Genomic DNA, 13,568 nt, shown 5'->3' on the forward strand with positions numbered 1-13,568 from the left:
ACTGTACCATACACTGTACCGTACACTGTACCATACACTGTACCATATACTGTACCATACACTGTACCGTACACTGTACCGTACACTCTACCATACACTGTACCGTACACTGTACCATACACTACACCATATACTGTACCATACACTGTACCGTACACTGTACCATACACTGTACCGTACACTGTACCATACACTGTACCATATACTGTACCATACACTGTACCGTACACTGTACCGTACACTCTACCATACACTGTACCGTACACTGTACCATACACTACACCATATACTGTACCATACACTGTAATAAACACGGTATCATACACTGTCCCATACACTACACCATACACTGTACCATTCACTGTACCATACACGGTACCGTACACTGTACAATACACTACACCATATCCTGTCCCATATCCTGTACATACACTGTACAATACACTACACCATACACTGTACCGAACACTGTACCATATACTTTACCATACACTGTACGTACCGTACACTGTACCGAACACTGTACCATACCCTGTACCATACACTGTACCATACACTGTACCATACACTGTACCATACACTGTATTGTACACTGTATCATACACTGTACCATACAATGTACCATACACTGTACCATACACTCTACCATACACTCTACCGTACACTGTACCGTACACTGTACCGTACACTGTACCATATACTGTACCGTACAGCTGTTTCGTCCTCTTACGACTAATCGGTGATACTAGGTTCCAAAAAGGTGGACTTCCAAATCTTAGCTGCTCTTGAAATAAATGGGGAAGTTAAATTAAAACCCTACATTGTATGAATTTCAAGCATAAGAGGGTTACTGGTTAATTCAAAATCATATACATGTACTTTTAATAACTTGTAATTGAATACTACTCAGGAGATAGACCTTGCCAAGGCCATGCAATCAATTTCAGATAAATCAATGTTGGCTTCTAAGATAAAACAAAAACAAAGCTTGGAATATTCAGCTTCCTCTCCTATCTAGGGGCTATCCGTTCTTGATGCAATGTCGTGGTATCTGCTTCCCTTTCCTATGATATGTTCGTGGTATCTGCTTCCCTTTTCTATGATATGTTCGTGGTATCTGCTTCCCTTTCCTATGATATGTTCGTGGTATCTGCTTCCCTTTCCTATGATATGTTCGTGGTATCTGCTTCCCTTTCCTATGATATGTTCGTGGTATCTGCTTCCCTTTCCTATGATATGTTCGTGGTATCTGCTTCCCTTTCCTATGATATGTTCGTGGTATCTGCTTCCCTTTCCTATGATATGTTCGTGGTATCTGCTTCCCTTTCCTATGATATGTTCGTGGTATCTGCTTCCCTTTCCTATGATATGTTCGTGGTATCTGCTTCCCTTTCCTATGATATGTTCGTGGTATCTGCTTCCCTTTCCTATGATATGTTCGTGGTATCTGCTTCCCTTTCCTATGATATGTTCGTGGTATCTGCTTCCCTTTCCTATGATATGTTCGTGGTATCTGCTTCCCTTTCCTATGATATGTTCGTGGTATCTGCTTCCCTTTCCTATGATATGTTCGTGGTATCTGCTTCCCTTTCCTATGATATGTTCGTGGTATCTGCTTCCCTTTCCTATGGTATGTTCGTGGTATCTGCTTCCCTTTCCTATGATATGTTCGTGGTATCTGCTTCCCTTTCCTATGGTATGTTCGTGGTATCGGCTTCCCTTTCCTATGATATGTTCGTGGTATCTGCTTCCCTTTCCTATGGTATGTTCGTGGTATCGGCTTCCCTTTCCTATGGTATGTTCGTGGTATCTGCTTCCCTTTCCTATGTGTAATAGTAAGAAAGTGGTATCGGTTATAGTGAAGTGTTGTAACTTTGGGATTTATGATATAAAAACAAATACAGTATTATTATTTGACAGTTAAAATTAAATACCTTAAACTGTGCTATCAATGTTGTTTACAGGTATATGTTACGTAAATAGTACACAAACAAAGCAATATGTTATTTATTTTTTAAATTACCCTTAATCGATATTATAAAGATAGAAAAGCTTGCAGCCACTAAATGTTTATTGCAGAGTATCGTAGCATTGGGTCCTGCCTGCTGTGTCCTCCCTGACACATATATCATACTCATCACTCATCATGCCATCACCATAACGGATAATGAAAAAACGAACCTAACCCTTAAGGCGTTTGTTACAAAACATCAATATTATCAACAGACTACCGTAGCTTTTCGTTATGTTACACAAACATATGTATGGTTTTGCACGGCCTGGGTTAAAAACGTAGTCTTACACATGTACATCATATACGGTAATGTTGGATGTTTTGCATACACTGCAATCGTGTTGTTTAAAGTTAAAAATAAACCAATTCAATTAATGTCTGGAAAACATGGGACATATTCAACAAATAATTTTTGTCAAGTTGCATATTTAATTGTGAAACTTATCGGCACTCTGTAGATATCAATCTTATTATTGTCACACTGTACAGTCCCGTCCTGAAATCGTCACACAGCAAATTATAGCACCATGTTTAATGGTGCAGAGATATCATATGATTTTGCAGTCTTTGGTTCACTTCAACTAATAAATAATACAAAAACTCTTATATATTTACGCGTTTTATATCTTGCTATAACAACTCAAATTGCAGTGTTCCGACAAATAGTAAATAAATCATAATGTTATCTTTAATTTCAAAAACAATTAAAAAACTTAAGGTAATCTTTAACCAGAAAACAAGATCGATATTTTTATTGAAGTCTCACTGTGAAACTCATAATACTATTAAGTATGGACAGAGAAACATAATAATATACAAATATCAAAACGCTAATATCTTGATATATGGACCGAAAACGTAACATAATTAAACAACAATAACGCTAATACAATGACATATGGACTGAAAACTTTATATCATTAAAAAATAGTAACGCTAATACAATGATGTATGAAATGAAAACTTTACATAATTAAATAATAAAAACGCTAATGTAATAATGTATGAACTAAAAAAAACCACGGCATTAAACAATAATATCGATAATGCAATGATGTATGGACTGAAAACCTCACATGATTAATGAATAATAACGCTAATGTTATGATAAATAGACTGAAAACTTTATATGATTAATGAATAATAACGCTAATGATGTAATAATTAGACTGAAAACTTTACATGATTAATGAATAATAACACTAATGATGCAATAATTAGACTGAAAACTTCACATGATTAAAGAATAATAACGCTAATGATATAATAATTAGACTGAAAACTTTATATGATTAATGAATAATAACGCTAATGATGTAATAATTAGACTGAAAACTTTATATGATTAATGAATAATAACGCTAATGATATAATAATTAGACTGAAAACTTTTTATGATTAATGAATAATAACGCTAATGATATAATAATTAGACTGAAAACTTGATATGATTAAAGAATAATAACGCTAATGATGTAATAATTAGACCGAAACTTTATATGATTAATGAAAAATAACGCTAATGATGTAATAACTGTGAAAACTGTACATGATAAAAGAATAATAACGCTAATACAATGATGTATGATCTGAAAACTTTACATAATTAAACAATAATATCGCTAATGCAGTGATGTATATTCAGAAAACTTTACATAATTAAACAATTATATCGCTAATACAATGATGGATGACCTGAAAACTTTACATAATTAAACAACAATAACGCTAATGTAAATATGTATCAAATGAAAACTTTACATAATCAAACAATAATAACGCTAATACAGTGATGTATGATCTGAAACCATTACATAATTAAACAATAATAACGCTAATACAATGATGTATGATCTGAAAACTTTACATAATTAAACAATTATATCGCTAATACAGTTATGTATGAACTGAAAACTGAACAATTAGAAATAATAAAACATTTTATTATGAAGTGATAGCTAGGAACTGAACATAAATGAAACTATAAATCCATAATAGTGTAATATATAAACTGACCACTATAAATCTTTGTAGTGGTATATATAAATTGACCTCAATAAATCTATAATAGTGGTATATATAAACTGACCACTATAAATCTAAAGAAGTGTTATATATAAACTGACCACTTTAAATTTGTAGTAGTGTTATATATAAACTGACCACTATAAATTTATAGTAGGGTTATATATAAACTGACCACTATAAATATATTTAGTAGTGTTATATATAAACTGACCACTTTAAATATATAGTAGTGTTATATATAAACTGACCACTATAAATATATAGTGGTGCTATATATAAACTGACCACTATAAGCATATTTAGTAGTGCTATATATAAACTGACCACTATAAATATAAAGTAGTGTTATATAAAAACTGACCACTATAAATATATAGTAATGTTATATATAAACTGACCACTATAAATCTAAAGTAGTGTTATATATACACTGACCACTATAAATGTATAGTAGTGTTATAAATAAACTGACCACTATAAATGTATAGTGGTCAGTTTATATATCACACTACTTTAGATTTATAGTGGTCAGTTTATATATCACACTACTTTAGATTTATATATAAACTGACCACTATAAATATATAGTGGTGTTAAATATAAACTGACCACTATAAATCTAAAGTAGTGTTATATATAAACTGACCACTATAAATGTATAGTAGTGTTATAAATAAACTGACCACTATAAATATATAGTAATGTTATATATAAACTGACCACTATAAATATATAGTGGTTTTATATATAAACTGACCACTATAAATCTGAAGTAGAGTTATATATAAACTGACCACTATAAATGTATAGTAGTGTTATATATAAACTGACCACTATAAATATATAGTGTGTTATATATAAACTGACCACTTTAAATCTATGTAGTGTAATATATAAACTGGCCACTATAAATATATAGTAGTGTAATATATAAACTGGCCACTATAAATATATAGTAGTGTAGTATATTAACTGACCAATATAAATCTTTGTAGTGTTATATATAAACTGATTTATTCAGCTTTAATTTGGATTCGTACTTAAATCAATATGTGAGGCGTGATTGTACGATGATGTCATATAATCTCAATCAAGATCAATCTTCAAAATTCCAATTAGACGTTTGCCAAGAAGGATAAGTCACAACAAATCGTAAACACATCCAAATAAAGAGAGGTATGTAGGCCAGTGTGCGATGTGTTTCCATTAATATCTGGCTATACACTATATGGGAGACATGCGTGTGCCTGTGATACAAAGTTATCGGCATCACTTGATGTCTAGCTATGACAGTTATTCAGACGAGGAATAATGGGGCAGGTTACCTGGGGATCTCAGAAACGTTTGGTACCAGACAGGACCAGTGTGGACCAGACCGTGACGACGTTGTGTTAGTTACAATGTTACATGTATGATGTCTGTATTAATGGTTTATGTTTAATATTCACTTTACCTGTTTCTCACCCATAAAACACTAACCCGAAGTTTCATGAGAGTAATGCGAATTCCCTTCAACTTTGAAATATGATCGGACTATATAATATAGTTGTACGCCGAGCCAATTAGAAATATTAAAAACCTCTATGAAAATTTATGAAAATTTATGTTAAGCATATAACTTAATATGAAATGTAAGCCAGCTAGTGTGTCTGCTGTTTTCTTTGACTTATGTACAAATGTGATATATGACATAGTTCTCTTCATATAATGAGTCAACAATACGTCACCAGTGTATATGTAAGATCAGTGTAGTAAACGAATTAAGGATTGGCGATGCACTTGAATATATATAGATATAGATATGGAACATATTTGTAACAAACAGATTTGTGAACAAATGTGTGTATTTATTAGAGAGAGTGACGTCGTCTACCACATTTCTCGTATACTATACCTGTTTAACGTGTGGAAGTAGAATTACAACGTGCATGTATCTAGATACCGCTGAGCTCAGGGAATGATTATCAGGATGAAGAGTAAGTACCACAGTTAAAACATTAGAAATGTGATACTAGGAATTAATCTGATAAAGCAGGACTGCGGTGGACTTCGAAAAGCCATGTTTACCGACGGTAACCATGGAGACGAGCGACTATTTAATTGATGATCATAATGATTTATCAAAAATAGGAGTTTTGAAATATAAGTTACTTGTTGACGACATGCATGACCTCATCAGAAATGCGTCTTTTAATGTCAGAGACATGTTTACGCTGTAGGATGGAGTCGTTCCCGCCTTGTCTGTTATAGTTTGTCCTCGGGGTGAAATTTAATTTCAGCAAATTATTTTGTTGTGAAGTAACACATAAAGCTATTCCCGGATCCCCCTCCTACATCCGGGTATGATTGCTGCCTTACGTGTGTGGAATAAAGAATATTATTATAATTTCGGTCACCTTGATAAACTGAAATCTTTTATATAGTTAAATATACGACTTTGTATCTGTGACAAGCTGAACCAAATTAATCTGATTTAATAAATCGATCAAAGCGATTACTGCGCCGTTCACAAAATGGTAGCTGTCGATGGCTGTTCGGATAAAGTTAAAGAGAGAACATCTAATTAGAACCTGGTCACGCTTCACCAACAATTATTTTTTACCACAGCAGCAAATATAAATTAACAGTCTGAAACAACCCTCCTACACAAATAAGCCTTTCCTCATTGAGAAGCATGAACTGTTCTATATAGCTATTCTGTAAGTCCTCGCCCAGAGTAACATCTGGATAGATTGTATCTGTATGATTTATCATATTTTAAGGTGAAATAACAGCTAAACATCACCTCTACTGGGCGTTAACAAGCTGGGACGTATTTACTGGTGATTGTTATCGAGTATTGCCACCTACGAACAAACTAGCCTAAACTGTATCGTCAAAGCGCCACCTACCGTCCAACTAGCATCAACTGTATCGTCAGAGCGACACCTACCGACAAACTATAATGTACTGTAACGTCAGAGCGCCATCTACCGACAATATATATCATAAACTGTATCGTCAGAGCGACACCTACCGACAAATTACCATCAACTGTAACGTCAGAGCGACACCTACCATCATAAACTGTATCGTCAGAGCGCCTCCTACCGATAAACTATCAAAACTGTATCGTCAGAGCGCCACCTGCCAACAAACTACTATAACCTGCAGCATCATAAACTGTATCGTCAGAGCGCCTCCTACCGATAAACTATCAAAACTGTATCGTCAGAGCGCCACCTACCGACAAACTACTTTAACCTGTAGCATCATCAACTGTATCGTCAGAACGCCACCTACCGACATGACAAACTTTCATAAACTGTAAAGTCAGAGCGCCACCTACCTAGCGCCGCGCTGTCGGAACAGTGGTGTCTTCCATCAATGTTATATCATATCTAGAGAGTAATTGATCGTCCCATCGTATTAAAAAATATATTCAAACAAATTATAGGTGAAGAAAAACGTTGTTTCCTTATAGAATCTTGTCATTATACAACTTTATACACTGTTTTATTCCTAATCAATTACCCTAGCACACCGTCAGACACCCTAGCTTTCTGTTACAACGCCACCTGGTAGCCGCAAAAGACCATTGCAGATACAGTGTCAATAATAATTCACCAAAAATGGATAGTATTAAGTTGTTTTGCCATCAGAATTAATAAAGAAATTCATATTTAATGCTGTACCCCCTGATGTTCAACTTCGTTTGGTTTGTAATCCATTACACATTTTGTAAGCTAAATGTTTCCAGATGTTTATTTATCACTACAGCTGTACAACCATCGAGCCTTATATGACTCCGTTTTAACGTCTTATATCATTTTTTAATACCATCAGTCATCCTTTCTAATTGATCCCTATGAATTTTCATGAATTGAAATGTTTCTATTTCATTTGCCTAATAGCATTATTTCATTAGTCTGTGTCTCATATACAAATCTATCATGTCTTTGATGTAACGACAGTTTTCATTAGTAATAATCATGTCTATTAGACGATAAATCATGCATGAGCATGGATTATTTTCCAACTGACCAGCGGTTTTTTTTTCCAAAAACGTCCCCGCAATGTAAACAAGCAAGCCGAGGGACTAGTTCCTTTGTCGAATTATGGTACACGCATTTAATTATGTATTTTTTTGAAGATTTGCTAGTTGAAAAACACAATTATGTTTAACTCTAGATCGACTTTAAACCTGTCAAGGTCACTATCAGAATGTCCGCCAAACTTACCGCGATTTAATGTGTTGACGAGAAATGTCGATAGATTGGTGGTTTTGATTGCTTGAAATAAACATCATGGTATAAAGCATGACATCAGTGTTAATTGTTTATAGTCTGTCGATTAAATCACCACTAAAAAAAAAATCCCAAGTATATCCATGTTATATAGACAAACAGGACAATTGTCCACAGTCTCAACAATGATAAAAACGCGCAGCTTATTTTGAAATGAAGATATAAAGGTATAACGTGACGAATATTGACACAGCTTAATTTAAATAATAATTGTATTAAGGTCACCCTGTTTGTCACAGGCGAGTGAACACAGAGGTAGACACGAAAAAGACTTTAATAACATTTTACTAGATATATAACCAACATAGGTTTGTATATATGGTGGAAAATATAACTCAGGATTCGAAAATGTTGGAAAAATAATCACCTCACGCCACAAGCGGTCTTCGTTTTATAACTATACGTTTGGTTCTCAACGGTCATATCAAAAATACCGAGAGAATGGAAATTCGCTTTATTATGTTAACAATCTTACAAATAATTGTCTCCCCATATGCTCACACAAATAACAACGATTCCAATTTTATAGCAGGTTTCTTATATACTTACACTGTACATACATGTAACACAGGAAATATTATTACATATTTACATTGGGGTATACGTAAATCAACAGGCGCTATATATCTATTTTGTTTTATATTTTTTTAAATTATATATAAGGAGTTTAATATTCCTGAGTCAAACAAGGAAATGGCGTATTTCCTTTTCATTACTGACCCATGGTACAGAATAGCGACACCATAATTAATCATTTTGCTGTTGTTCAAATGAGCATGCAGTGCACTTCCTACCGAGCATCAACCTAAACCTTTACGGTAGGGAGCGGTCTGTGGATAGTAAATGACATTTTGGTTGTTTATTGTAAACATTGTCAAACTAGATATGTGTAGTGGTTAATGTATATAGTGTCTATAGTTTATTTCGATCTAAACTGTTCCGTTTTATTTTTTTCAGGGTTAGTGATGTGCCCAGAATTGGCCAAACGCCACATTTTTATAACGAAAAACAACAGTGACTCGTTCAAGTTGACGACATACAGACGACATCCGGGAACTAGCGTCGTCATATCCTGTATTGCACCGGAAACACATCGACTAAAGGGCGACCCCTTTTTAAAATGTCTTCATAACGGTCACTGGAACAAGCCAATTCCTCGCTGTATCCATGGCAACGTCTGGGATAGTCGATTTAAGTCACCATCCAATGATCTGACCATCGCAGGTAAAACAGTTTATGAAATCAACATAGTGCATTCGAAATATTATCCGATATATTTCTTTTCGGGTTTGAGGTATGAATAGTTTGACTCTTTTGTCAGGTGACAGAATAGTTTAATACCAAACATGGGTCACTGATAATTCTTTACCTTCTTTTACAGTTTTGCAGTTTAGAAAATATCAGAGACCATTATTTACTTAACTTTGAAATAGTGAACTTGATGTAATCATTGAATATGGCATTGTGTCGTATCTCCTTATATAAATATCAAATGTAGAAATGGTTGTTATACAAGGTAGCATCTACGTAAAACTTAAATATTGATATTTATATAATTCGCTCTCTACATTGAAACTCAAGTGACGGCGTGATGAAATGTTCTTAGTGACATTACATTTCACCGCACACATGTATTCACGTGTCATTGGCAAAATATATGTTCGTTCAACTCAACATAAAATGATCATAAAATTAACAATTGTACTGGTTTAATAGTTTTTCACCTTTACAGTCAGAGAATACTCACCATTATTTGATTATATCATGGAATTAGATCTAAGTCTGTGATTACATTAGTCAGAGACGTACAAACTACTTAACATGTATCTGCATAAGTCAATGATTTCTCCAGTGTTGTGCCTATCGGCTGATATAATATATTTTGAACTTCCGAACAATGTTCAGCCTGCTGTGCTCACAATACTCCCAATGCGCATGCATTCATAATCACCGGGCGATTGTAAGCGATACGATCTGACTGTGGACAGCGGAATCCCTGGACTCCAAATATCTCACGATTCTCTTTAGGGACCACGGAACCAAATCAAAAATAGATTGTGGCTTTTTCCCTTTTGGGCAGAAGATTTAATAGAAAGGTGAATGCCTCGGGGCCGGCTGGTTGGATATGAAGGTGGCAGAAGTTTCAAAAGTTTCATGTGTGGGTTGAGCAATATATATAGATGTAATATGTATAAAAAGAAAAAAAACAAGTCTGGTTTTGTCTGGGTGAGTTTATTAAGTGTGTAATTTGTTGTAAATTTTGTTCGATTTTTGGTGCCAAATTCAATACAAGATGGCAGCCCCCATATAAAAAAAAAGTTCAAATTGGCAGAATTTTGAAATATTTTTTTTTACAGTTGTGTGAGATGCTATTCTTCAAAATGAGGTCAGGTAAACCAGTGTGGATAACTCCATTTAACCAGGACAGTGGTAAACGTTAACACTATCGTCTATGGAAAATCATTTGGTTCCGCGGTCCCTTTAGTGTTTGTCAGACAGAACAGCGTTAAGTAGGTCCTTCTGCTATCCATTTCGAGAATCGAATGTCAGCGAAACAAACTTCTACGTTAACTTTAAATGACACATGTACAGTGTGATGCACTGCTGACCCTCATATCTAATGTCTCTACTTACAGGTCACAGTCCTCAGAAATCTGCCGGGGCTATATCTCAGACCGAGGCTCTACCGTACGTTATCACTGTCTCCGTTCTCGCGTTCATGTTCATTGCACTCATCGCCGCGATCGTCTACCTGGCCTATCTCCGCCGACGTCTGGAAACTTCTATAAAGCAGGTAGAGGCTCGACCTGCGCATGTCAGAGCTGTCGACAGGTACATTATAGAATCCGTTTCTATGACAAGATCAACGTAAAATTTATTCTCTATGTAATTTCATAGATAAATATTTACCTAAATTCAGGTAAAAGTAGTATTTTTTAAAGATTATTATGTTATTAATTAATTCAAGTAAAAATCAACAAACGTTTGGTCCTCATATTTTATCAGACAATGACACAAAAAGGAAATATTGGATTATTTTTCTAGTTTAAATGTCTTAAACTTGAAAATAAATGTGGACTAGTATTGAACGAAAAAATAATTTGTCGATTTCGCAATAATATGATTTGGTCTCACCGTGCTTTCTTCTGCAGTATGACGTCACTGCCCACGACGACATCAACAGCCTATGACTTTTCCATGAATATAGACGGCGCCCCGTACGTCTCTTCCTCCGGAACCAGTTCCCCTACGTATGGCCCGGATGTAGAGTACCCTCCGTGGAATACGTATCCCCGGCTACACCAGTCCAGACTAAAGTTGGAGACCGAGAGCACGTGCGGGTCAGTGCGATACACCACCGTTTCTGACTACCTTGTGTACAAATAGATCCTATGGGACAAGGGAATTATAACAGCAAGTGGACAAAGGTCTAGGAACACGTGCTTCATTATAATCAACGATACGCAATATGGTGATAGCTTCAAACAGCGAGAGTTCTAAAAACGTCTCAACTTACTGTACATTTCTATTCATTGTCATTGTTGAACACACGTCTTTGACAAGGACATGTGGCGGTATTCCTTTACTTTCCAGAGCGATGAGACGTTTATCACTCCGTTTCTATTGATCTGTCTCACCTGGACTCTTGTAACTCTGGAGTGATTTATTGCAGACTTTCGGCACATTTTATCACTTCACAGTACAAGTGTTGTAAATGTCAGCAGTGAAAAAAGCGGTATATATTGTTAATACACAGTGACTGTTCTGTTAATACACGTGAATACATTGTTACAGTATCTGTTTTTTATGATATTTCTGTATAAGTCTCTATTATTTGATTTCCCCGGCATTCGTCCTTACAACACCCAGAGCCGCTTTCGTTTATCGCTATACAAACGGTTGAACCGGTTGGACCAGAGTTGTTCGATTATGAAATAAGATCGAACCCAGTAAGCTGATGCTGCTTTCAGGCGAGCCTCGACAAAGCCTTGTAAGGGCTGCATAAACCTTTGCAGGTTTGCCAGGAATTATACCCGAAAATGTTACATTTAAAAACAGACAAACTGGTTGTTCAGCATAAATGTACAGGACTCGATTTGTAAAATTATGTCGTACCATTTCCAGTTACATACTTTGTATAATTGATGCAGGACATGCATTATTTTCGTCTGTACATTATCCAGTCCTTACGCAATGAAGTAAAGATGTTCAAGCGTTATTATTTCTGAACTAAGTTGAGTTTAACAGTGTTTGGATATATCACAGGGGCTTCACGTCCGATCTGTATTTTTGATATCTAACAAAATGTCTACCTTCAAAGTTGGTAAAATAGCAGTTAATGTTGTAAGCATACCATCCAATATCTACAAGTTTCAGAATCGACATAAATTTGAATATAGATAGAGATTGCATGAACTGTTTCTCTTGCTTTGCATGAAACTCATTTTCTATGAAGTACAATACGTTTTATTGTAAATATGTGAAACCATACACTATATCAGCGTGTTAATATAACACGCGTTTATTCTGATATTTAAATGTATAATAACATTCTATATATAGAAGAAAAAACCATGATAATTGACTTCCTTTTTCTAACGCGCATGTATGTGTTCAATAAACAGGGTCGACATACTCCTTAATGATGTATGTACCACAGTGTACACGTAAGTGATGTCAATGTCATTGGACGCCAACTGACATTGCATTCATAGCGATATGAATGCATTAGGAGTGAGGTAGTTGTTATAATTGTAAAGTTAATATACTTCATTATGTATATTTTGTTGTGTAGTATTTATTTATATATTCATAACACTGTAATATCCCACTCAATAAATCCACAGTATAGTATAATGGTACTTGTCTATGTCATTTATCTGAGACTGAAGGGTGCATATATTAGTTTAAACATATTGTATTGACAACATATTGACAAAGGGATTAGTCGGTAAGTTTTTCCAACTTATCAATTGACTTCTCCCGTGCATATATGTTTAAGACGAAGTGCAGGTCTGTTGATGTATGATGATGTGTGTGTGCATGTGTGTACATGTATGTGTGCATGTGTGGTGTGCATGTGTGCATGTGTGTGTGTGTGTGTGTGTGTGTGTGTGTGTGTGTGTGTGTGTGTGTGTGTGTGTGTGTGCATGTGTGTATGTGTGTATGTGTGTATAGTGTATGTGTGTATGTGTGCATGTGTGTATGTGTGTATAGTGTATGTGTGTGAGTGTATGTGT

General features: G+C 34.9%; 1 protein-coding gene across 3 annotated transcripts in view; it reads left to right on the forward strand.

Moving 5' to 3' along the window:
- The window catches only part of LOC110465937, a 19,452-nt gene extending 6,283 nt beyond the window's left edge, over positions 1–13,169 (forward strand). The window contains exons 1-4 of one of the 3 annotated variants that reach the window (XM_021522123.1): positions 5,810–6,018; positions 9,286–9,552; positions 10,965–11,160; positions 11,481–13,169. In XM_021522123.1, coding sequence (XP_021377798.1) covers positions 6,000–6,018; positions 9,286–9,552; positions 10,965–11,160; positions 11,481–11,715 — 717 coding nt within the window. In that variant the 5' untranslated portion in view covers positions 5,810–5,999 and the 3' untranslated portion in view covers positions 11,716–13,169. Of the gene's footprint in view, positions 1–5,809; positions 6,019–9,110; positions 9,147–9,285; positions 9,553–10,964; positions 11,161–11,480 lie in introns of those variants that run through there. The other 2 variants (XM_021522126.1, XM_021522124.1) reach the window with 2 other exon arrangements.
- Positions 13,170–13,568: the final 399 nt, after the last annotated feature.

This window comes from Mizuhopecten yessoensis, unplaced genomic scaffold (assembly GCF_002113885.1).
Source record: "Mizuhopecten yessoensis strain PY_sf001 unplaced genomic scaffold, ASM211388v2 scaffold11109, whole genome shotgun sequence".
In the NCBI taxonomy this organism is placed as follows: Eukaryota; Metazoa; Mollusca; class Bivalvia; order Pectinida; family Pectinidae; genus Mizuhopecten; species Mizuhopecten yessoensis.